At 27.3% G+C, this 22415-nt stretch overlaps 11 protein-coding genes and 1 long non-coding RNA gene across 20 annotated transcripts; 7 read left to right on the top strand and 5 right to left on the bottom strand.

Annotated features, from left to right (window-relative positions):
• Positions 1-79: 79 nt before the first annotated feature.
• On the bottom strand, positions 80-904 carry LOC132910962 (BLOC-1-related complex subunit 8 homolog). Its single transcript, XM_060967189.1, has 2 exons — positions 776-904; positions 80-687 (listed from the first exon to the last, which is right to left on the bottom strand). The coding sequence occupies exons 1-2, from the start codon at positions 828-830 to the stop codon at positions 230-232; spliced, it is 513 nt and encodes a 170-aa protein (XP_060823172.1). The 5' UTR covers positions 831-904; the 3' UTR covers positions 80-229.
• On the top strand, positions 481-2579 carry LOC132910961 (translocon-associated protein subunit beta). 2 transcript variants are annotated; one of them, XM_060967188.1, is made up of 4 exons: positions 481-594; positions 1728-1872; positions 1945-2259; positions 2345-2579. In XM_060967188.1, exons 2-4 carry the CDS (start codon positions 1729-1731, stop codon positions 2459-2461), a joined length of 576 nt encoding a protein of 191 aa, XP_060823171.1. In that variant the 5' UTR covers positions 481-594; position 1728; the 3' UTR covers positions 2462-2579. The 2 variants fall into 2 exon arrangements, with proteins under 2 accessions (XP_060823171.1, XP_060823170.1); XM_060967187.1 differs by lacking the exon at positions 481-594 and adding an exon at positions 1160-1289.
• Positions 2580-3485: 906 nt separating this feature from the next.
• Positions 3486-6838, top strand: LOC132910943 (ceramide transfer protein). Of its 2 annotated transcripts, XM_060967151.1 has the most exons (9): positions 3487-3917; positions 4013-4066; positions 4168-4287; positions 4386-4623; positions 4755-5038; positions 5111-5278; positions 5338-5766; positions 5843-5975; positions 6067-6838. In XM_060967151.1, the coding sequence occupies exons 1-9, from the start codon at positions 3876-3878 to the stop codon at positions 6192-6194; spliced, it is 1596 nt and encodes a 531-aa protein (XP_060823134.1). In that variant the 5' UTR covers positions 3487-3875; the 3' UTR covers positions 6195-6838. The 2 variants fall into 2 exon arrangements, with proteins under 2 accessions (XP_060823133.1, XP_060823134.1); XM_060967150.1 differs by having other exon boundaries at positions 3486-4066.
• A 566-nt stretch (positions 6839-7404) lies between these two features.
• Positions 7405-11146, bottom strand: LOC132910948 (actin-related protein 2). Of its 4 annotated transcripts, XM_060967165.1 has the most exons (10): positions 11007-11146; positions 10725-10924; positions 10499-10609; positions 10151-10168; positions 9698-9715; positions 9265-9344; positions 9063-9198; positions 8612-8971; positions 8261-8539; positions 7405-8177 (listed from the first exon to the last, which is right to left on the bottom strand). In XM_060967165.1, exons 2-10 carry the CDS (start codon positions 10770-10772, stop codon positions 8007-8009), a joined length of 1221 nt encoding a protein of 406 aa, XP_060823148.1. In that variant the 5' UTR covers positions 10773-10924; positions 11007-11146; the 3' UTR covers positions 7405-8006. The 4 variants fall into 4 exon arrangements, with proteins under 4 accessions (XP_060823148.1, XP_060823150.1, XP_060823149.1 ...); XM_060967167.1 differs by lacking the exon at positions 9698-9715; XM_060967166.1 differs by lacking the exon at positions 10151-10168 and having other exon boundaries at positions 11007-11145.
• Positions 11147-11222: 76 nt separating this feature from the next.
• On the top strand, positions 11223-12131 carry LOC132910963 (6-pyruvoyl tetrahydrobiopterin synthase). Of its 3 annotated transcripts, XM_060967192.1 has the most exons (4): positions 11223-11497; positions 11560-11639; positions 11694-11732; positions 11962-12131. In XM_060967192.1, the coding sequence occupies exons 1-4, from the start codon at positions 11424-11426 to the stop codon at positions 12009-12011; spliced, it is 243 nt and encodes an 80-aa protein (XP_060823175.1). In that variant the 5' UTR covers positions 11223-11423; the 3' UTR covers positions 12012-12131. The 3 variants fall into 3 exon arrangements, with proteins under 3 accessions (XP_060823175.1, XP_060823173.1, XP_060823174.1); XM_060967190.1 differs by having other exon boundaries at positions 11226-11497; positions 11548-11639; positions 11694-12131; XM_060967191.1 differs by having other exon boundaries at positions 11256-11497; positions 11694-12131.
• On the bottom strand, positions 12023-13511 carry LOC132910959 (alkaline ceramidase). Its single transcript, XM_060967185.1, has 4 exons — positions 13373-13511; positions 13111-13267; positions 12801-13038; positions 12023-12722 (listed from the first exon to the last, which is right to left on the bottom strand). The coding sequence occupies exons 1-4, from the start codon at positions 13463-13465 to the stop codon at positions 12401-12403; spliced, it is 810 nt and encodes a 269-aa protein (XP_060823168.1). The 5' UTR covers positions 13466-13511; the 3' UTR covers positions 12023-12400.
• LOC132910968 (uncharacterized) lies at positions 12920-13625 on the top strand. The gene is made up of 2 exons (XR_009658880.1): positions 12920-13055; positions 13192-13625. It is a non-coding gene; the product is annotated as an uncharacterized LOC132910968 (long non-coding RNA).
• A 588-nt stretch (positions 13626-14213) lies between these two features.
• Positions 14214-16877, top strand: LOC132910951 (tRNA (guanine-N(7)-)-methyltransferase non-catalytic subunit wdr4). Its single transcript, XM_060967171.1, has 2 exons — positions 14214-15635; positions 16652-16877. Exon 1 carries the CDS (start codon positions 14447-14449, stop codon positions 15608-15610), a length of 1164 nt encoding a protein of 387 aa, XP_060823154.1. The 5' UTR covers positions 14214-14446; the 3' UTR covers positions 15611-15635; positions 16652-16877.
• LOC132910949 (26S proteasome regulatory subunit 10B) lies at positions 15684-17650 on the bottom strand. Its single transcript, XM_060967169.1, has 7 exons — positions 17490-17650; positions 17246-17325; positions 17135-17174; positions 16913-17049; positions 16469-16841; positions 16123-16386; positions 15684-16045 (listed from the first exon to the last, which is right to left on the bottom strand). Exons 1-7 carry the CDS (start codon positions 17584-17586, stop codon positions 15855-15857), a joined length of 1182 nt encoding a protein of 393 aa, XP_060823152.1. The 5' UTR covers positions 17587-17650; the 3' UTR covers positions 15684-15854.
• Positions 17651-17951: 301 nt separating this feature from the next.
• LOC132910953 (pseudouridylate synthase RPUSD4, mitochondrial-like) lies at positions 17952-19249 on the top strand. 2 transcript variants are annotated; one of them, XM_060967173.1, is made up of 4 exons: positions 17953-18178; positions 18239-18413; positions 18489-18678; positions 18738-19249. In XM_060967173.1, the coding sequence occupies exons 1-4, from the start codon at positions 18001-18003 to the stop codon at positions 19233-19235; spliced, it is 1041 nt and encodes a 346-aa protein (XP_060823156.1). In that variant the 5' UTR covers positions 17953-18000; the 3' UTR covers positions 19236-19249. The 2 variants fall into 2 exon arrangements, with proteins under 2 accessions (XP_060823155.1, XP_060823156.1); XM_060967172.1 differs by having other exon boundaries at positions 17952-18413.
• A 62-nt stretch (positions 19250-19311) lies between these two features.
• On the bottom strand, positions 19312-19801 carry LOC132910965 (large ribosomal subunit protein bL34m). The gene is made up of 2 exons (XM_060967195.1): positions 19645-19801; positions 19312-19564 (listed from the first exon to the last, which is right to left on the bottom strand). The coding sequence occupies exons 1-2, from the start codon at positions 19683-19685 to the stop codon at positions 19363-19365; spliced, it is 243 nt and encodes an 80-aa protein (XP_060823178.1). The 5' UTR covers positions 19686-19801; the 3' UTR covers positions 19312-19362.
• A 440-nt stretch (positions 19802-20241) lies between these two features.
• On the top strand, positions 20242-22264 carry LOC132910946 (proline-rich protein PRCC). Its single transcript, XM_060967155.1, has 3 exons — positions 20242-21057; positions 21127-21183; positions 21251-22264. Exons 1-3 carry the CDS (start codon positions 20647-20649, stop codon positions 22163-22165), a joined length of 1383 nt encoding a protein of 460 aa, XP_060823138.1. The 5' UTR covers positions 20242-20646; the 3' UTR covers positions 22166-22264.
• Positions 22265-22415: the final 151 nt, after the last annotated feature.

The raw sequence follows: 22415 nt of genomic DNA, 5'->3' as shown, positions 1-22415 counted from the left end.
TTGGTCAAATATTAATAAATTAAAGTAAATTAAAATATTCTAAATATCCAAAAATGTTAACATATGCTATATGCAACTATTCAGAATATAACAACAATAATTTTATTTCACATAACCCACCTATTTTATGCCATACAAATTGTTAGTAGTCTAATCAATTATTTACGATATTTACATTTATATTTCTGAACAACATTATATTTTAATGCATTTAATTATCATTTCAAATTTAATTTGTTTTTTGAATCTCTGTAGAATATTTAGCATGATTCATCATAGACTCTACTTTGTTAGCAGTTTCTCTGACAACATCAGATATTTCATCTGGTAAATGATCTAATGCAGGAATGTGTGCAGATAATCTTTTGTATACAGAATCTCTATTTCCATCTTTTTTGTGCCTTCGTTGTTCCTCATAGTTCAATTGTTGTTTAAGAAATATAGCATTCTTGAAGAATTCTAAAGTATTTTCAAAACTCCTTCCAGCACCATTCATTGCATCAATAGCACTTACAGCATACTCTACATCAAAACATCTACCTAAAAGTTGCTGCTGAAGTCCAAGCACTTCTACTCGTTTCTCCATCATAGAAGGTAATACTTTCCTTACATGTTCCTGAAGTCTATAAAACGCAAGAGATGGTTCATTTGCAACTATATGCATATTTTCAGATATACGCTCAGTTGCTAGAATATTAAAAAAATAAGGTGTCAGAAATAACCAAAATATATTCATGACAAAGATATACACATGTAGTATATATAAAATCATAACCTTTCTTAACTCTCGCCTCTAGTTCTTGATCTAGTTGATACACTTTTGCAGTCATTATTTAAAATATTTTATTAATAATAAGTTTAAGTACTATATATGTATAAATATATACAAATATTGTACAAAATTCTCAAATTAAATCAATTTAATCATCTGAGTATAATATTTTGCTGTTTTACGATAAGCTTCAGATATTTGATACAATTTCTATATTCTCATTAATGTTTTACACATGGTATTATAAATGAATAAAATCTTTTTCTACATCAACAAAATTTTTGTATAAACACAATAAACACAATAAACACAATACAACAAGACATTAATTTATTTTCACCGCCATTTTATTAAACACTCTGTACCGGAAGTTAACTGCTAGCAGACTGTGTTTTCCCTTGACGAAACGTGGCATCAAAGTGTGTACTGTTGGCACTTCTCTCAAATGTATTTTCCAGATCGAGTGAAATAATTGTTTCGTTGTCTTGAGTGACATGACGTTCTATCGTACAAAAAGGTAACAATTTTTATTGTATACATAAAACTTATGAAAGTATTCATTATAATCGTGAGATTTTTGTAAATGTAATAGAAAAATTTGCTATTTTTGTTTAAAATATTTTAATAATGAATAACTATAATATTTTACTCTTTTAAATAATGTAAATTACTGGCTTTTTATGAATGAAATATATAAAACTTTCGACTTTTTACAAATTATAATAAGTAATTTAATAATTACAATAAACTTTGTACAAAAGAATCATCAATTATTATCATTACAGTCATATATTTATATATTTGTATAATTTTATATATAGATTTTATCTCTGTTGATAGAATATAAATTAAAAATGTGACACACACACACACACACACACACATTGAATTTATATTAATATAAACAATGTAATTTTTAGTAATAATAATGTTCTTTTCAATGTTAATATCCTAGCATGAAGTGGCATATCATATTCACAGCATTTGCTGCTTTTCTTCTTACTACATATGCGGAGGAAGAAGAAGAAGTTGCAAGATTATTGGTATCCAAACAACTACTTAATAAATACCTTGTAGAAAATATGGACATTGTAATTAAAGTAAGTATAAAAATAAATATGGTTTATATATATGTAATGTTCTTATCTTAATAGAGAATTTATCATTTATAGTATACAGTGTATAACGTTGGCAGCGCAGCTGCGTTAGAAGTTGAAATTACAGATAATTCTTTCCATCCTGATCATTTCACTCATGTCAGTGGAGAATTAAATGCAAGGATAGATCGTGTTCCACCCTATACAAATGTCAGTCATATAGTTGTTGTAAGGCCACGTAAATTTGGATATTTTAACTTCACATCAGCCGAAGTTTTATATAAACGCAAAGAAGATACTCCTAATTTACAATTTGCCGCAAGTAGTGAACCTGGTGAAGCAATAATTGTATCATTTAGAGATTATGATAAACAATTTTCTTCACATGTTGTAAGTAACTATTGAATATTATGTAAGTCAATATAAGCATTGCACTGATTGTAATAAAATATAAAATACTTATGTAACATTTTAGGTTGACTGGGCTGCATTTGCTGTGATGACATTACCTTCATTAGCTATTCCTTTTGCATTATGGTATTCTAGTAAAAGCAAATATGAAAAATTACTTAAAACTACAAAAAAACATTAATCATATACTTATCGTGTTATTCAACAGAGACTTTTTTTCTATACAAATATAAGAAATTTGACTGTCCCCGCTTTCTGTACATGTAATTTTATAATAAATATTATTTATAAATAATTTACATTCGCGCGTTCTTCATTATTATGCTTAGTTTAGATTATAAGTATACAAATTATTCGTATTCGTTAATAATTATTTATTTATAGATTACATCTTACGTTCATATAGTCTTATAATTAGTAAATGTTATTTATTTTTGAGAATAAATAATGTAAAAATTACATAAAACCCTCTCTCTATACTATAAAACAGTTCAACTGTTTACATTATTACTTGCAACTATGTACATATGTATATCAAAAACTAAATGATATGTACATAAATTACATAACTAGGAACCATGTACATATATGTAAAATAATCAACCTATTCTTGAACTATAGTAACATTAAATCATTTAATATTTTGCTATGTATAAAATTATGTAACTTAGATTATATATTATAAAATATGCACTCTCTTATGTACATATATATTTACACACATTTAATATTAACATAAACAAGATGACAAATAATTAGTCTTCAAATAAATTATCTATATACTTTTTTTATAATATTATGACAACATAAGTTTTGTTCATACACATAAATAACTAAAGGATACAAATTTAATCATGATTTGTTTACATCATTCATATGGATTTACAGCAATCTATTCGTTACTAAATAACTTTTAAATCAAATATATACATACTTCGATAATTATCGATGCTTTAAATCGATATTCGTTACTTTTAATCGAACTGTATTAATTTAATTGTTATTATTAAAAAAGTAATGGAATCACATTGGATTTCAAATATTTCTTACTTATCCATTATTAGTTGAAGAAAAATATTGTTTATGTAGCTTAAAAAGATAATAATTAATGTTTAAGGAATCTTAAAAATATTTAATTTTCAAGAATATGACCAATCAAGAAAGATCATAGCGTACATATAACATTCATGAAAATACTGCTTAAATAAAACTGTTGATTTTCTTATTTGGCACTTAGTCTTGTTATTTGTCGAAAAATGCAAGCTGTTGATGTCTCATTTATTTGATAAGACATTTTATATAACAATACGTATAATTATTAACGATCAATATGTTCTGAAACTTATTTTGTGAACAATTACTGGTTAATTACTTTGCAATTTTCAAATTACTGTAACTGTAGAATAACTATCGATAGATTATCCCGCGTTAGAGTAACTTTAAAAATATTATTTGGATATGTTAAGTTTATTTTAAAAGTAATTGATTCTGAAAGTGAGATTTATTCGCAAGAATGGCCGATGAAACAGAAACGATTCGACTTGCCAACGACGATATTGAATGTATGGAAGGAGAGATAGATGCTGATGATGTAGATGAAGAAGGTTCAGATGGAGTTGTGGTTCCAGAACTTCAGGGTACATTATCCAAATGGACAAATTATATACATGGCTGGCAAACTAGATTTATTGTTCTCAAAGATGGTACTTTATCTTATTACAAATCTGAGCAGGACAGTGGATTTGGATGTCGAGGTTCAATAAGCTTGTATAAAGCTAATATTAAGGTATGAATTAGTATAAAGGAATCAGTCTCCTATAAGATTTAATTCTTTGATAAAATTGGTAAAAAACTCATGATATTACTCTATACTATTTGTATTATTAGGCTCACGAATTTGATGAATGTAGATTTGATGTGTCTGTAAACGATTGCTTAGTATGGTATTTGAGAGCAAGTAATCCAGAAGAAAAGCAGCGTTGGGTGGATGTTTTGAAATCTTATAAGGTACTAAAATTTTATTATATAAATTATGTAAGTTATTGGATAAATCTAATAAATGTTCCTTTGTTCTATTAAAAAATGTATATGTTTGCTTTAAACAGTCGGAATCAGGTTATGGAAGTGAAAACAGTTTGAAGCGACACGGTAGTGCTATTTCACTTATATCAAATACACAATCTATTACAAGTGCAGGTAGCTTCACTAAACGTGGAGTTAGAGGATTAAAGGAAAAGTTAGCAGAACTTGAAACTTTCAGAGATATTCTGATCAAACAAATTGATACTTTACAGAAATATTTTGATAATTGTGCAGAAAATGCTAAAAATATTTCCACGAAAGGTATATAAATTAATAATTTTCATTTATGTAGATTCATTTGTTATGTATTCAGTTGTTTCATGTCCTCTTTTATTTTTTAAATAAGGTACTTTTTTTTCTTTGCTTTTAATTGAATGGGAAAATTGTTTCAGAAAATAAAGTGGAGACAATGTTTAATCCAGCTGAACAGTCTGTGGACTTTAAAGGTGAAGCAATAACATTTAAAGCAACGAGTGAAGGTGTGCTAGCAACATTACAGCACTGTGTTGAATTAATGGTGCAACGAGAAGATGCATGGCGTCGAAGATGGGAAAAAGAAATTGAGAGAAAACGAAAAGTGCAAGAACTTTATAAAGCTTTGAAAGAACAAGTTACAATGCAACAAAGTGACTTTCCTAGACCTAGAGTTCTTATTCATGGAGGTCCAGATTATGAGGTTCGATTTTATAATGAATAAAATATCTTTAAAAAAACATAACATAGTAAAAAAAAATTTTTAATGTTTAAGGAAGGTCCACATAGTGCTCTTTGTGATGAAGAATTCTATGATGCAGTAGAAACTGGATTAGATAAAATTGATGAAGAAAATCAGCTAAGAGATCGTTTGAAACAAAAATCAGTTTCAATTTTAACTACTCCGATAATGTCAGCAGTTAAACACAGACTTTGGCCAGAGGTAATTATTTATTTTTGAAGTATACCATATCTATATTACAATATTATAATAATTTTTAGATACAAAAAATAACGATGGAACAGTTGCATTATGCGCGTCTTGGAGTAGGAGCTGGTGGATGGCAATTATTTGCTGAAGATGGTGATATGCGAATGTACAGACGCGAAGAAGAAGCAGATGGTTTAGTGGTAGATCCTTTGAAAGCTTGTCATGTTGTGAAAGGAGTTACTGGTCATGAAGTTTGTGAAATATTCTTCAGCCCTGAGTATAGGACAGGATGGGAAGCTACCCTTGAAGATATGACTGTGGTTGAAAATATTTCCAAAGATACTTTAATATTTTTACAAACGCATAAGCGAATTTGGCCAGCAAGTCAGAGAGACGCATTATTTTGGTCACATATGCGCCGAGTCTCCGATGATCAAGATCCAGATGCACATGATTTATGGATAGTTTGCAATCATAGTACAGAACATCCTGATTATCCTGTAAGATTTTATATAACTTAATTATATATACTTTTATATTACATGAAATATTTATATATACACGAAATATTTACAGCCAAACACTGGAAAATGTGTAAGGGTTTATCTAACTGTTTGCCTTGTGTGTCAGACTTTTATTGATCCTCCGAAAGATGAAGATGAAATAAAAAGAGAGAATATAACTTGTAAAATAACTTATTGTTCTGTTGGTTTGTACTATATCATTTATATGTTTAATCTGTGTATATTAATATAGTAATATTCTATTATATCTGTAACATTATCTTTTTTTGAATACAGTTAATCCTGGTGGATGGGCTCCAGCATCTGTTCTACGTGCTGTTTATAAAAGGGAGTATCCAAAGTTCCTTAAACGTTTCACTAACTTTTGTATTGACCAGTGTAAGGATAAACCAATTATATTTTAAGAATAATTAATAGAACTTCCATATTTTCCATCCAATTTTTCATTTATTACATCAAAGCATTTTCATGCCCTTGATGTACTAATATATCAAAGAAAAAAATCAGAAGTTGAAAGATAAAAATTCGGAAGCAAAAATTCTCTCAAGTAATGAAAGTGTTTTATATACTATTTTTTTTATTTGCTTAACGTGATCGATGTATATACATATATACATATATATATATTATAATATATATATTATAATATATATGTATACATTCATAGCTTAGTAAAACAGGATACAAACTGTTACATTGAAAGTGATTTATTAAAGCGTAAAAAAGTATTATATACACTTCCAAAATAACTTTATAACGTGGGACGCATGCGCTAAAGCACTGTTTGTAAATTATATTTACTTCTTTAAATAACAGCTTGTTACTTTATTGTTATACAGAATGCTATCGCAAGTCACTTGTACAAATCTTAACAAATTGAATATATACACATTTATCTATTGTTATATTATATATCCAATTAAACATGAAACTGTACGATACAAATTATATTGTTATTTTTATTTATACATAAAATGTGTACACATTGATACACAGTATAAGGGTCAAATGGGGAAACATAATAAAGACTGTTGTAGATTTGCCGTAATTACTTCAAATCTGTTACTTTAATTTAATTCCTTATCGTTGTTAAGATGTCATCAACGAGATTCACATTTTTAATTAAATATTTTTATTTGATTCTTATAATTAGAAAACACTTATTTACTGTACAGTTTTAACAATTAAATATGTACAAGGTTTTAAAATTAGTGATAGAATTTTCGTAAGAAATAAATTTATTTCTACAAATTATTCAATTAAAATAAAAAAAATCATATATATATATATATATACATATTAAATATAAAATTCCTTTATATATACCTCATATGCTCTACTATCAGAACATTGAAATTTGAATTTTGTTCCAATAAGTGTAGTTTAAAGATATTGAAAGAGGATATAGAGAGATGTATAAAAATGCTTCTCTGGTTTCTTACAAACTATTATGATTTACAATAATGGCCAAAATTCAGAACATTTACGTGAAAAAGTATTTTGAATTTAAAAGATTCTATATAAAAAAATGCAACTCTGTATAAATTTCTTATCGCTCAATAAAGTAGTAAAACATACTTCCATAAATAAGAGTTAACAGAACAAACAATGAAATTAAATTTCACTATTGTATTTACAAATTTAATTATTTAATTTTAGCCATTATATTAACAAATTGCTAGTTTGAGCGATTATAGGTACAATATTTAATTCGAACATTATAAAATAATTGTAAACTGAATAAATAGACATACAATTGTTTGTAATTCATGATGTATCTCTATTGAAAAAGATTGCAATTTAATTGAATATGATTGAAGCACTAATAAACAATATATTTACAATGTATCATCCACAAATATGCTATATGAGTTATGACAAATATACACATATGGAGTATACAATACTCCAAAAATAGTTGGATAGTCTACAAAATTTAAGTCAATTTATATCAAATTTAATAACATTTTAATTCCAATACAATCATATGTTAATGTATTTAAATAAAATTAATTCTAATTTAAAAACTTAATATTTTTAAAACTTATGATACCGCATTATATGCCTCTCTAATTATACTTGTTACCTGTATATACTTGAAATAATTTGGTATAAATCAATCGTGAATATAAAATATATATACTTTGCACTTTGGAACGATTTCAAATGTATAAAAAAATGTATATTTCTTTTCTATATTTCAATAACTATTTTCCTTATGATTCATAAGAACCTAATTTTTTTAATACACTAAGACCTTTTTCTTCATATTCTTCTCTTGTAATCCATACTGATTCACGATCTTTTGTAATTTCTGCTAATACAGCACCACCCATAAAAACCATATCTTTACGTCTCGGGGAATCTTCAATTTTTATCTTAAATTTCTGAAAAATATTAAAGAGTAACGAAATAATAATATATATTCATTAAAAAATTGAGAAAAACATATAAGATATTTTATAATTACATTTAATTTCGAAGTATCATTTTTTAATACTCTTTGAAGGTAAAGTTGCTTAATTTCTCTTTCGAGTCTAGACGGAAGCCCAGGATACATTGTACTGCCACCACTTAAAACAATATGTTTATATAATTCACTTCTTATATCAATATCAGCTGCTTGAATAGTACTAAATACTAATTCAGCAATTCCTTGAGCCTCAACATTTATTAGATGAGGCTGGAATAAAGCTTCTGGTGCTGCAAATCTCTCTCCACCTACTTTTATTACCCTCCCATCTGGCAGCTAAAACAGATTATAGATACAAAACATATTTCAGTGTCATAAATTTTGTTTTGCATTACAAAATTCACTTACAGTATATGATTCAACCAAAACAGTTGTTTCAAGTGCTAATTTTTCTTCAGTTTCTATATTATAGCCAATATAACATAACTTTTCCTTTAACATTCTAACTGTTTCAAAATCAGCTGAATGGTTAAATGCATAGCCACGTAATAAAAGAAGTTTTATTAAATACATTGTAATATCTCGACCAGCTATATCCAGTCGTCGAGTAAGATGAGGTAAAGCATACTCTTCAAATACAGGACAAATATGAGTAACTCCATCACCAGAATCTACTACAACACCACTAATCAATCCTTGAGCATACAATGTAAGTACTGCTTGAATTGCAATATATGTTCCAGCAAAACCATATTTTTCAAACATTACCTGCAATATTTCAATTATAATTTGAGAAAATAAGAGTATCATAATTAGATTAATTATTAATACATAGTATATAACGATAACTTGATATTACCTCAATCATTTTTTCACGATTTGTGATAGGATTCATTGGTGGTTCTGTTAATAAAATTTTGCATTCTCTAGGATTAATATTCATTTTTTCCTTTCCAAAAGTATAGTCCCATACATGACACATGTCTTCCCAATTTCTATTAGATATTTAAATAATTAAATATCTCATAATACATACAAATTATATATGGTCATATACACACCTAACAATTCCATTTTGCATTGGATAACTAATCTCTAGCATAGACCGAAGTTTGCTTGCTTCATCCCCAACCATTAAATCCTATTAATGTGAAACATAATGAAAATATGTAACTATGTATATTATTATCAGATGAAATATAACATGTTAATAGAAATTGTTAATATTTCAATAACTTAATACATTCTACTTTTTTATGAAAAAATCGAGAGTAGAATTAAATACAAGTTTTTTAAAATTCTATAACGCTAATTGCTTAAATTAATATAACATATAAAGAAAGTAACAGATGGTAGAATACTAATAGATTCTTACTCAGAGATCAATGTTGGGTAAATTAGGGAAATTATTACTGTAAAGATGTCCAATTTGTCAAGTACTGACATAATATTGATAAATGTAAATATTAACATTAAAAAATGCAATGAACTTACAGGCATGTTAAGCACATCCTATGAGAGCAAGTGTAAGGATACAAATCAGTTAACAAATGCAAAAATTTACATTAAGTAGGTCTCAAAAATATAAGATATATAAAAATCCACACATATATAAGTATAAATATAACATCTGTAAATATTCTATTTTATATTTTATTTCTTATATTTATTCAATACCAATAAATAGAAAAACAATTAGCAATATATTGGATAAATTTATTATAAATTATCAAAATGAAAAATATAATGTTATGATTGTCATAGTTACTAATTAAGTTTTCAACAAAGATGTTATATATTCCCATACTTTTAAAAATATCTGTCTTACTTTTAATATGCACAATCCATTTTAATTTTGGTTAGTAAACAAGGTTAATAAATGACAAATGCGTTTTCAATCAGACTTAAACTCTGGGGCACACAGTGTAATATTATGAAGTGACTTACACGAATACAATATTCTTGCTGAAAATTAAGTAAATTTATTAATAAACTGCATAGAAATGATGGATTATGATTTTGTTTCTATGGTTAAATAAAGGAATCTCAAACTCCAAATTGAAAAAATCATATAATCAATTCAATTACTAATGTTCCTTACAAAATATGAAAGAAAGATGATTTATTTTATTTAGGTTAAATAAGTAGTATATTTTTATAACAATGAATATATATTAAATACAGAACAACAAATATCCATAAATTACATTAATAACTCTTTTTTAAATAAATAATTGAAAATACAATAAATAGTCTAAACTTGATTTGCTATAATTGGAGAATTAAAAAATATACCTTCACATCAATGTCTCCTATTTTATTGACAGCTCTGATAATAGGACGTCCAACTATGGATGGAAATATATGTGCTGGGAAATTTGCTCCTGCATATCCACACTTTACAAACTATAAAAGTATAATGTTACTTTAGTATTTTCAGAAAGAAAGTTTTACAAAATATAAATTTAAAAGGTATAAACGAAATAGAAATCAAAAAATAAAAGTAAAGTCATAACCTTACCCCTGTTCCGTTATCGCAAACAATAATTTTTCTACCCTTGCTATCCATTTTTCAATATGATATTATTATTTAAACGGACTATATGTTTCTTATGTTAAAGCTTATTAAACATTGCATATTCTGCGAGATGACTAATTGTTATAAGATCTAGGGCGTTACCGGCATGACGATTTGGAAGCAACAGCGACCAATACAATCACCTAGTTTATAATCAGATTACAGTCATATTAAAACAACAGATGTTTGCTACTTCGTTTTAAAGAATCAAAATGTGTAACTTACATGAACTTTACTAACGTAAACTCACTCACTTTGATATAAACTTGCAAACGCAGTCGTTCTTTAAGTCTAATGAATATACAATTATTCTACTCGGATTGGCTCAATCGTATCTTTCTCGATTCCCGACCAAGTTATCTACTTCTATCATTTACTTTAACAAATAAAACGTTTCTATTAAAAAATTCTTCGTATATTTGAATTCTGGTTAAATAATAAGTAAATAAAAATAAAGGACTAAATGATATAACATTGTAAAATATTTACAAAAAATAATGTTTTATAAGAAATGCTATCGTAATCAAAAAATTCTCATTATCCTTGAACAATCTTTTTTATAATTATGCTGTTTTTTGCACAATAATCCTTTTCCTACATTTAATACTTTATGAAATCGTATTCCATACTTTTAAGTGACACATGTACATGATGGAACGTCCAATCGCGTATTTAACGAGAAAAGAAGTAATATCCAGCTGTCACCGTTTACACAAGTATTATATGATTATTTTTGCACATAAAATTTTTCTATTTAATGAGCAAGAATATTTTTCAGCGAGAACTTAACTGAGGAAGAAAACAAAAATATATATGGAAAATGTAATAACTATTGGGGACATGGTCATAATTATACAGGTAATTATTATTACTATATTAATGTTTACAACTTCTCATTATATTTTATTTTAGTGGAAGTGACTGTATGTGGACCTGTAGATCCTATAACAGGTATGGTCATGAATATATCAGATTTAAAATTATTTATGAAAAAAGTGTTAATGGATCAACTGGACCATAAGAATTTGGATAAAGATGTACCTTATTTTAAAAATACTGTTTCTACTACTGAAAATGTAGCTATATATATATTTAATGAACTAAAAAGGATTATGCCTAACTCAGATCTTTTATATGAAGTGAAGATCTATGAAACTGACAAAAATATTGTTATTTACAGAGGAGAACAAAAATAAAATATTAAATTGGTCTAAACATATGTTAATTTAAATAACACAAGGTTATAAAAAGAAGAACACTAACTCGATGTTACATTTATTTCTTTTTTTCTTACACAAATATATTACAATATTATTTCATACTTCAAGAGAATAAATATCTTGTACACTATCTTAATATTGCATTTTTACAGACCTTACTAATTTATTAATCACATATATTTGTACAATAACTAGAATAATATCACAAATTTAAAAAATGAATAAATCTATCTTCGAATTAAGATAGATAAATATAAAATGTGTATATTTCTTCTTTGTAAAAACACTGGTACAAAGTTAAATTCTTTAAATAAGCAAAGTAAATAGTATATTGCGTTTTAAATCACTAATCATTATTTTTTAAATACAAAACAGCCTTCATAATATTGATGTTGATAATTATATATTTGTATTTATATCAAGTTTGACATAACTTCTAATAGTTACATATGGTATACCAAGTTCAAAATCATTCTTTGGCCAATACTTTAGTACTGGTGATTGCTGTGGCTTTTCCTCTTTTACAGAAAAATATGCAAAAAGTACAGCTGCTGTGTAACTTGCAATAAAAATAAATAAATGCCAAAGTGCATGTAAATAAGGGAAATTCAGGTTCAGCCAAGTATCACAAAATAAACGATCATTCAGCCAACAAGCAACTGCTAATAACCATACAGCACCACATCGTAAACCCAATCTATAAACCCTCATTGATTTTGTCCTTAAGAAAAGCATGCACGATGATATAATTAGAGATTACAACATAAAATCTTATATAGATGTTAATTAAGAATTGTACCTTTTTAATTCAATGATCATAAATCCAAATGCAGGTATACCAAGACTCATTAAAGCAAATGCATTTATTGCAGGATGTATAAATGATAAGCCAGTTGCAATTAGAGTTGGTAAAGTTGCACATATGGCAAGAAGTTTTCTATCATTATGTAAAATATTTGGAAAATACCTTCGTGGAAGAAACATACAAAAACCAGCCATATATACCCATAAAATTGCTAATTCATCTAGCAATTGTCCTATGACAAAATAATAAGTAATTTTCATGTTTTTATTTATGTTCTATAAATCTATAATATATTACTACTTACCTATAAGGGATAATGTAGCATGAAAATATGCACTACTAAGACCTACTATCATCAGTAAGAACCAAATTATATGAATTCCAGGATTTACAAATCGACCATAATCTCTAAAGAGATGCATTAGAACAGGTGGAAGTAATAAAAATACTACATTACTTAGCTGTGAATAAAAATATTTTTAGTTTAATATTTTAGGAATTTATAAGTTCTATAATTTTAAAAAGAAAAGAGAAAGAATTTTGTCTATATCATTGTACATACGAACCGTATTCATAAATTCTGCAATACTAGAAGAAATACTATAATTGCGTTCACACCAATCAATTGGTGAACTACCAGCTTCAAATGGTTTCCACATATCGAAATATATATTTTTACCAGATTTTTATCAATATAAAAAAGTATAAATGTAACATTTGTAATCTATAATCTGTATAAAACATGTATAATTGTAATAATATAGAAATGAGTCACTAAACTATTTAAAGTTTATGAAGAATATGCAAATCAAAGAGAAATGTTTATAGATTTTTTAGGTCTCTCATACCTTTTAATCACACATATTGTCATTTCGTATCACTTTTATATGCATTGAGGATTTCTATTATATGTGCAAAGCATAACACATCTATTGCAATTTGCAGACAAATTGCGAACAAAAGATGATTAACAAATATATATATATGTATTTTTCGCGCGATTAATCAACATTATGTCACATACATGTTTGTATATTTGTTAAAAGTTGAAGACAATGATATTCACGCTTACGCTTTAAGCTGCTTAAGAATGCAACGATTAGAAATACATACATGTACTTAATTGATGATATACATTGATAGTTAAATCTTTTAAAGATACTGATCTAACAAAAGAGATCTTCACAGCTTTTTTGCGATATTAGAAACGGTTAAAAATATTTAATACTAAATAATTTTTTCGAGGAATTTGATTCTGTATTTATGTTTCTGGATTTTCATACATCTATCATTTCTTTTGTAAAAGTTGGTACTGGTTGATACTATTCTACTATTGTATAGTCTACTATGTTGTTTCACGTCTTGATGAACACAATGTAGTTTATATGTACAGTTTATGTCAATACATTCAACATGCAATCCACGCGGAACTACTCATGTGCAGTGAATGTTGACAATTTTAACAGTCAATATATGTGATATATAATCGAAAAACGGATTTGATTTATTAGAATTTTATAACTTAGTAAAATATATACAACAGTTTATTCTTTTCGAATATATGAACAACATATAATAATAAACATAAAAATAGTGTTCTAATTAAAATTTTTTGGTCATAAAAATTTCATTTTTCAATAATGAGTTTTTGTATATACGAATCAGACATTATTATATGTAATAATGAACAAATTGTAATGTATAATATTGAAAATGGTACAGAAACAACTATTTCTTTACCTAAATTGCAAAGTGATAAAAAAGCTGATGTGCATAACAACATAAACAAAGAAACTCCTCACACGATTACCAACGTAATGTTCTCATATGATGGAAAATATTTCTTTGTCTATACAAATCGTAAGCAACTATGTTTGTATGAAAGAAAAAGTCAGAATCTTGTGTTAAATAAAATACTTCCTAGAGCTGCTAGCAAAGTGCAATTTACCCCAAACAACGACATAGTTGTTGCTGATAAAACAGGAGATGCTTACCTATTTTCTAATAAGCAGTCTGACAATGGGGTCCTACTTTTAGGACATTTATCAATGTTACTTGACGTATTAATTACGGAAGATGGAAAGTACATTATTACAACAGATAGAGATGAAAAAATTAGAGTGTCTATGTTCCCAAATTCATATAATATTGTATCCTATTGTTTAGGACATACAAAATTTGTAACAAACATCTTGGAATTACCTCATGACAAAAATGTTTTAATATCTTGTGGAGGAGATGGAATGTTTATATTATGGGACTACAAGATTGGAAAAGAATTATTATGTATTAATTTTCATAATAAAATATCTAAAAGTGATATTGAAAAGTTTAATGAACAACTTCATAATTGTAACTTAGAAGAGTTTGTTGAAGTTTTACCTGTTAAACATTTAAAGCTTTTAGCACTTAATACAACTTCATCTTTAGCTATAATGAGCTTTTATAATAATACTTTATTATTAGTGTACATAATTAATAGCACATCAAAATCGAACTTTGAAGTAGTATATGTGCAATCTATAATTGCAGACAGCGAACCAATAGAATGTTATCTGTACAAAAATAATCTATGGATATTAAATGAACTTGGATTTAAAATATATGAATTTAAAAATAACAATTTTATACTTACTGATGGAACAGATTATAAAATAAATAACTTAAATAACTATTGGAAAACACTAAAAAAAGATTTTACTCAACAAAATTTATTTTCAATCCTGTATAAAAGAAAATATGATAATGTCCAAGAATATTTACAACGGAAAAAGACACGTCTTACAAATTCAATTGATACATAATCAATTGTATGTAACATTATAGAAGGTATGAATGATTTTTATATAGAAAAAAATATAATTATAAAAAATAACATTAGATTGAAACAAAATGTTTAATAGAAATTTCATACATATTTTCATTATAAAATACAAATAGTATTACAATAAAGTAAGATCAGTTTATTAATCCACACAGTATTTAGTAAATGAATTGAATTTGAAATTTCATGTAATCATTATATATATATATATATATATATATAAATTAAACAGGCTTGTAATCTAATTTGGATTCAAGCTTCTTATTATCTGAGACTTTCCTTACTGCCTTCATAAAATCTTCTTGTATTACATATTCCCTTTCTAATCTTATTGCAAATAATCCTGCTTCAGTGCAAACATTTCTTAAGTCAGCACCATTAAATCCATCTGAAAGCTTAACTACTGCTTCATAATCTGAAATAAATTTAAAATGATTAGGAGTGTGTATAAAACGAAAAAAGAAATTGTGTTGAAATAAAGATAAAAATTACCAATTTCTCCATGCTTAGATATAGGACCAGCATGAATTTTTAAAATTTCTAAACGTGCTTGTTCATTGGGTAGTGGAATTTCGATTTTTCTGTCTAATCTACCCGGTCGTAACAAAGCTGGATCTAAAGTGTCTGGTCTATTTGTAGCCATTATCATTTTAACTTGACCTAAAGAATCAAAACCATCCATTTGATTCAACAATTCCATCAAAGTTCTTTGAATTTCTCGGTCGGCACTTGTACCTTCCGAAAATCTGCGTCCACCTGCATAAGAATAGATAATTAAAGACATTTTATTTTTTACTCTCCTTCTTCCTTTTTTTCTTACGAATAATAATATTTATACCAATTGCATCAATCTCATCCATAAATATAATACAAGGTTGATGATCTCGTGCATAATTGAACATTTCTCTAATTAACCTTGCTGATTCACCAATATATTTATCAACAATAGCGCTTGACACAACTTTCAAAAAATTTGCATCTAACTGACTAGCAACTGCTCTAGCCAATAATGTTTTTCCAGTTCCTGGTGGGCCATACAAGAGACATCCTTTTGGAGGAGTGATACCAACTCTTTGAAATAACTCAGGATTTAGTAATGGTAATTCTATAACTTCTCTCAGTTCACGTATTTGTTCACTTAAACCACCAATTGCACTATATGTAACATCTCCAGGATCTTCATGTGACATATTATAAACTAATGGGTCAACCTAAATATATAAATAAACATTTAAAGTTTACTAAAATATGTAACATTGATTTATGGCAAAATAAATTTTACCTCACGGGGCAAATAACGCATTATAGTAAGAGTAGTCATGTCAAGGGCTACTCTTGTTCCAGATTTCAATTTATTTTTATCAAGTTGACGCCTACATCCAACAACATAACGTGGACCATTTGTTGCTTTTACTATAACTATAAATAAAAACCTATGTGTTTATATATATATTATATGTAAGGACACCTTTTTATTTTACTCAGACCCTTTACTTAAACTTACACTTTTCTTCTGTAAGTTGTTTCAATACTTCTCCGACGATCTAAAGTACAAATACATTATAATTGTAGTAGAAAATATTGAGAATCATTAAAAATAAGATTTATAACATACCTGACCAACACTTTGTAATGCTTTTAAATCACTTTCAGATTTATCATACTGTTTTGTTAAATCTTTGAGATGCTCTCTCACTAAAAAGATAAAAATATGGTAAAAGTTTATTAAATCATGTACGTAAATATAAATAGGTTTTTTAATAATAATAATCCATGTATGTAAGATTAAGGTTAAGTATTCCAAATTTTATATAGAAGTGCAACAAGCAAAATCAATATATCTAATAGATTTAACTTACTTTCCTTTAAACGTGACTCCACTTCTTTATGTTCTATAAGCTTTTTTCGATAATCTTGAAGGGCTTTTTCCCTAACCGAATCCACGGTGGTTGCCATCTTTACTTAATTTGCTGTCTAACTGTCTCAGGCAATGTTTCTATGAACACCGTGTAAGCTGTAAGGCCTGTGTTATGTGTGTATAGTTATTTTGAAATATTAATTTCACAATTTAATAAGACAAATATTGTATCCGAAATATCTTTTTTATATCCAATAATATTAATTAAAGATGGATTTAAATTAATTATTCACTGATTTTATATTGTGAATCCTCTTTTATTGCGAATGTTACAATGTATACATACACAATTTATTTATTGAGTTATTACTTAACTACACCGGCTCAGCTGTGATTTAACCTATGTTTTTTAAGGTATCTTGTATCTTGATAGTTTTCAAATAAATTAAATTAAAAACCATATTTTTTGATGAAATCAGGAAAAAGATTGTATTCGAATCAACGCAATTAGAATGCTAACTTTAATAACTAAATCTTATACACTCAAATGTGCATATGACACAGTTACATCATGTACAAAAATATTGAAAAGAAATTGTATGGAAAATCACCCTTATAAACATATTCATCCTTGGAAATCAATTAAACAATTTTCGGATGATCTTTTAAACAGTATAGTTTATAATAAAGGTAATACACTTAACATAAACTTATGTCTTCAGGTTTCAAGTTTTAATTTTGATTTTATAGATGGATTAGTAGTATTGAATAAACCATACGGGGTAAGACGAACTCTTGACACAAGCACAATAAATGTACGAAATAATGTACCCAATGGTATAGATTATACATTAAATGATGCTTTACCTTATATAGCTAAACAATTGAATTATTTAAATTTAACTATAATTAGATGTCCTGAAATGTAAGTACAAATCATTTATTAATAATTGTTAATAATGTGTTTCTTATTTACATTCATAATTACTCTTGAAATTAGGTATATGAGTGGTATTGCATTACTAGCAGCAAATGAGCGTGTTCATAATGCTATAGAACTTGCATATGTTCGTTCTCACTTTCAAGTAAACACTTATTGGATAATTACAGTCGGTGTACCAAAACAATTGCAAGGTCAGATCAATATGGGAATAAAAGCAATTTCAGATCCTCAATTTAAACGCAGAAAGGTAAGTTTATTAAATATTGTTTGAAAAGAAATTATATATTATCATAAAAAAAATTTCAGATAATTCTTACGTCATCATGGTCTAATAATGAAAAAAAGCAACGCAAGATAAAACTGTTAAAAACAGAATACAAGGTGTTATCCAACTCTATACTTAATTTGTGTTCTCTAATTGAATTAAAATCATCCACTCATGCTAAACATGCTATTAGACTGTTTGCTGCTACACATCTGTATTCTCCAGTTCTAGGAGATAATATTTATGCATCTCGGATTCAGAAAATAGGGAATACTTATGTAAGAGCTGACCCATTTCTTAGTTGTCCTGGACTACCAAAATTGGATACAAGACTTCTGCGATTGTTAAATGTAAGACATAGTCAACAAGAAATTATTCCTGCTCACATTCATTTAAAGTCAGTAGTTCTACCACAATTTTTTGGAGAAACTTTAACAATTGAATCTCCTTTAATGCCACATTTTGATTGGACATGTAAACAGCTTGATTTTAAACATTTAATTCCACTAATGTCTTATAAATCAGAATCAGCATTATAAATACAATGATTTAATACGAGTATTTTTTATTTTGTAAATTCATATTTTTTATCCTTATATATAGTATTTTAATATATTTATTTAAGAAAACAATATAATTATTTAATAATGACTCAAAGTACAATATTTAATGACTAAGTACGTATTTGCCTTTCAATATCCTTCTCATAAGAATTTTCCGTCCACTTAAAGTTGACATCCTTGCATCCCATCCATGTCGTTTAATACGACGACGTTCATTAGGACGGGGAAAATGATGCCTTATTTTAGTTCTACTCAATATAAGACTCCATGGATTGGTTATTATAGGACTCAACAATGCAAGCCGCCTGTAACACGGTGTAACTAAGAAAAGCACACTTATTTACTTATATATTATTTCGATCAAATATACAGAATAACATCATACGGAAATGTTTGACACGCATTGGAGAATAAAGTGCCTATCATATTGTAAAATTTTAAAAATAATTTTATACTTCAACTTATAACCACAAATTAGGTATTATTCGTACACCCAAGTCCTGCCAGAGAGCGTTATCTTTGCGTCTGAAAGTTATATGTGCTAAGGTCATTTGCTATGGAAGCAAATACGAATCGGTTCACATGAACGTATTTCAAATTAATACATCATGTTTATGATTTTTCAATATAATAATGCATGTAATTTATTTCCAAAGTTAAAATGACAAAGGAATCAATTTAACAACTGGGTTAAAAATCTAAATTTTTAGATAATTTTTAACATTTTTAATATAACCGTGGTATATAACCAGAGAGGAACCTGCTTTATGGTATAATTTTCAGCAGTTGCAAATTCTACCACTAGGTGACTTTTGCTTAGATATGCGAATACAGAGACGAGAAGTGGCTGCGGAATTACATGATGGCACAACACAAAGAAGATTGCATTCATTTATATGATATGTATGTATATAGGATGTATATACACGCAAGGTTACCTAGCAGTAGACAATAGCTGCAGCCGCAGCAATCACGTTTTCTTTATCGTTACTGACTCTCTCATTAGATGGAGTATAGTCGGCAGCCAATAGTTGCAGCCACAGCAATCACATTTTGTTTATGTTTACTGCTTCGGCTTGTTGGATAGATTATGACTACGATCACATAAATGATTACATTATATAATTATATGATCGTGAATTGTATCTCACTAGTGTTATAACGTTATAAGTTTATTGTTTATTCTTAGCTGAATCGATAACGTTGAAAACAACAAAAATAATAAAGAAATTTTCAGGCTATACCAGAGATTATCTCTAGCTATACATTGAATAAATTTATCTCATACCATCTCATACATTGTATATGTATATATATAATTATACAGTCATTAATATTTTTCTGAGATTTTAATTCTAACGTATATGTTGCATCAAGTTTTATTTATATGAACGATAATTCTTTTCACGTGAAAATGAGTCTCGTTGCATATGGAAGTAGCGATGAAAGTTCAGACGATGAAAGAAGTAATTGCAATACCGAAACTGAAAACAGAGTTACTCCAGAGGTTACAGTTTTACACACAAATCACAAATTATATTTACCTACTTCAGAACATAGTATATTCGCAGAAAAAGACGGTGAAAATAGTATTAACATAGAAATACCTAAGGCAAGCGCATCATTAGAAAAAATACACTTTGATAAGTTACCTAAACCCAAAAGTATGATTACTGAAGCAAAGGATGTCACAGAAGAAGATGATATTCCACCGAAAAGGGAAATTGAATTTAAATCTGAGAGACCAATAAAAAGGAATCGAGTTCCAGTTAAAATAACAGTGCCGTCTTTATCTGAAGTAAGATAAATTTTTATCTCTATGTACTTTTCTTATTTCTTGTGAATCAATATATTGTCTTAATTGCAGTTTAAAGATGTTGCAAAGGAAAATGAATTCAAATCCAATAAAGTTGAATCATCAAATGTAAGTATTATGTATGTATAAGAAATAATTCGTAATGAATGAAATTAAAATTCATGTGTAATTTCAGAAAGGTAGTAAACTTTTAGTATTGTTACCACCACCTAAAGGAACTGAAGTCAAAAGTACCAATAATTTAGTACCTAGTGTTATTAATAAAGTTGTTAAAGAATCTAGTCAAATTACAGTTCAACCTAGCAAAGATACATATATAAAAGATTCAAATAGCAGAAAACTCATAAAACCTATTACAACAAAAAGTTCCATAAGTATAACTTATGACTCAAATTCTGACGATGAAGATGACACAACCATAGGCAGTGATAGTAATTCTGTTACAGATTTCTTTGCTCTAACAACAGCTAATACTGTTTCATCTTTCACTTTACCAGATTCCTTGAATGCTAATGTAGAATTAAATAACTTTGATCTAGAATTTAAAAATAATCCCAAAGAAGATAACAATTTACCTAATTGCTCCACTGGTAATTCTGATATAGTTGTAACAGAAATGAGTATCAATAAATCTCAAAAAACATTAGTGAGTAACGTCATGAATTTACCAAGAGAAGAAATATTATTAAAAAATAAAACAGAAATAGGTCCAAAATTACCACTGCCTGAACAAGAATATAATGTAGATTCAGAAGGTAATGTGGCTTTTGATGATAAGGCTATTGAGTATCTCTGTGGGAAAAGAGGAGTGAAACGAAAATCTAAAGAAATTGAAGAAATAAATATTATAGAAATAAATGGAGAAGATATTAAACCTGATGAAAGGGAATGGTTAGTAAAAGCATTAACAGAAGAGCCTGTACAAAGACCAATATCTATGCAAGGTGGGGGAGTAAGTTCTCAGTCTAAAAAGAAACACCAAATAACATACTTAGCACATCAAGCTAAGGCAATGGAAATGGAATTGAAGAATCAATGGGCACAAAATAGGTTAACCAGAAAACAAACACAATCAAAATATGGTTTTTAAATATAGAAGACTTGTATTAGATATGTTTGTACATACAACATTTTTTCTTTATTATTGTATAAAAGTGAAAAAATTATAAAGTAAGATATTGATTAACAATACTGTTATACCTATCATTCATTTTGTTTTCTCTAAAAATATGTTCTTTGAAGTTTTATATTCCTTTTTTTTTAATTACAACTAGAGGTTTAGCTTGTAGTAAATTTGGTGGTAAATCTCTATATTAACTAGATTATGGATTAAGTTCTGC

The sequence above is a fragment of the Bombus pascuorum genome, chromosome 9 (genome assembly GCF_905332965.1).
Source record: "Bombus pascuorum chromosome 9, iyBomPasc1.1, whole genome shotgun sequence".
NCBI classification, from domain to species: Eukaryota; Metazoa; Arthropoda; class Insecta; order Hymenoptera; family Apidae; genus Bombus; species Bombus pascuorum.
The sequence above is the reverse complement of the archived record's forward strand: the minus strand, read 5'-3'. Positions and strand labels throughout refer to the sequence as shown.

Bases quoted from the DNA above. Each gene is read 5' to 3' on its own strand.
- LOC132910948 (XM_060967165.1), bottom strand. From the start codon at position 10,772: ATGGATAGCAAGGGTAGAAAAATTATTGTTTGCGATAACGGAACAGGG. The intron at 9,199-9,264 runs GTGTGTATATGA...AATATCTAATAG, and splicing joins ATGCAAAATGGAATTGTTAG to AAATTGGGAAGACATGTGTC. The intron at 8,178-8,260 runs GTAATTATAAAA...AATATTTTTCAG, and splicing joins ATGATACTTCGAAATTAAAT to AAATTTAAGATAAAAATTGA.
- LOC132910965 (XM_060967195.1), bottom strand. From the start codon at position 19,685: ATGATAGGCACTTTATTCTCCAATGCGTGTCAAACATTTCC. The intron at 19,565-19,644 runs GTATGATGTTAT...ACCGTGTTACAG, and splicing joins AATGCGTGTCAAACATTTCC to GCGGCTTGCATTGTTGAGTC.
- LOC132910949 (XM_060967169.1), bottom strand. From the start codon at position 17,586: ATGGCAACCACCGTGGATTCGGTTAGGGAAAAAGCCCTTCAAGATTAT. The intron at 17,326-17,489 runs GTAAGTTAAATC...TTATCTTTTTAG, and splicing joins GGAGTCACGTTTAAAGGAAA to TGAGAGAGCATCTCAAAGAT. The intron at 16,387-16,468 runs GTATAAATATTA...ATTCTTATGCAG, and splicing joins GGATGAGATTGATGCAATTG to GTGGACGCAGATTTTCGGAA.
- LOC132910951 (XM_060967171.1), top strand. From the start codon at position 14,447: ATGAGTTTTTGTATATACGAATCAGACATTATTATATGTAATAATGAA.
- LOC132910953 (XM_060967172.1), top strand. From the start codon at position 18,001: ATGCTAACTTTAATAACTAAATCTTATACACTCAAATGTGCATATGAC. The intron at 18,414-18,488 runs GTAAGTACAAAT...TCTTGAAATTAG, and splicing joins ATAATTAGATGTCCTGAAAT to GTATATGAGTGGTATTGCAT. The intron at 18,679-18,737 runs GTAAGTTTATTA...AAAAAATTTCAG, and splicing joins CTCAATTTAAACGCAGAAAG to ATAATTCTTACGTCATCATG.
- LOC132910961 (XM_060967187.1), top strand. From the start codon at position 1,267: ATGACGTTCTATCGTACAAAAAG. The intron at 1,290-1,727 runs GTAACAATTTTT...TTAATATCCTAG, and splicing joins ACGTTCTATCGTACAAAAAG to CATGAAGTGGCATATCATAT. The intron at 2,260-2,344 runs GTAAGTAACTAT...GTAACATTTTAG, and splicing joins AACAATTTTCTTCACATGTT to GTTGACTGGGCTGCATTTGC.
- LOC132910943 (XM_060967150.1), top strand. From the start codon at position 3,794: ATGGCCGATGAAACAGAAACGATTCGACTTGCCAACGACGATATTGAA. The intron at 5,039-5,110 runs GTTCGATTTTAT...TTAATGTTTAAG, and splicing joins ATGGAGGTCCAGATTATGAG to GAAGGTCCACATAGTGCTCT. The intron at 5,279-5,337 runs GTAATTATTTAT...AATAATTTTTAG, and splicing joins AACACAGACTTTGGCCAGAG to ATACAAAAAATAACGATGGA.
- LOC132910963 (XM_060967190.1), top strand. From the start codon at position 11,424: ATGTACATGATGGAACGTCCAATCGCGTATTTAACGAGAAAAGAAGTA. The intron at 11,498-11,547 runs GTATTATATGAT...TTAATGAGCAAG, and splicing joins AGCTGTCACCGTTTACACAA to AATATTTTTCAGCGAGAACT. The intron at 11,640-11,693 runs GTAATTATTATT...ATTTTATTTTAG, and splicing joins ACATGGTCATAATTATACAG to TGGAAGTGACTGTATGTGGA.
- LOC132910959 (XM_060967185.1), bottom strand. From the start codon at position 13,465: ATGTGGAAACCATTTGAAGCTGGTAGTTCACCAATTGATTGGTGTGAA. The intron at 13,039-13,110 runs GTAAGTAGTAAT...ATTTTGTCATAG, and splicing joins TGCTACATTATCCCTTATAG to GACAATTGCTAGATGAATTA. The intron at 12,723-12,800 runs GTACAATTCTTA...GCTTTTCTTAAG, and splicing joins ATGATCATTGAATTAAAAAG to GACAAAATCAATGAGGGTTT.
- LOC132910962 (XM_060967189.1), bottom strand. From the start codon at position 830: ATGACTGCAAAAGTGTATCAACTAGATCAAGAACTAGAGGCGAGAGTT. The intron at 688-775 runs GTTATGATTTTA...TTAATATTCTAG, and splicing joins AGAGGCGAGAGTTAAGAAAG to CAACTGAGCGTATATCTGAA.
- LOC132910946 (XM_060967155.1), top strand. From the start codon at position 20,647: ATGAACGATAATTCTTTTCACGTGAAAATGAGTCTCGTTGCATATGGA. The intron at 21,058-21,126 runs GTAAGATAAATT...TCTTAATTGCAG, and splicing joins CAGTGCCGTCTTTATCTGAA to TTTAAAGATGTTGCAAAGGA. The intron at 21,184-21,250 runs GTAAGTATTATG...GTGTAATTTCAG, and splicing joins ATAAAGTTGAATCATCAAAT to AAAGGTAGTAAACTTTTAGT.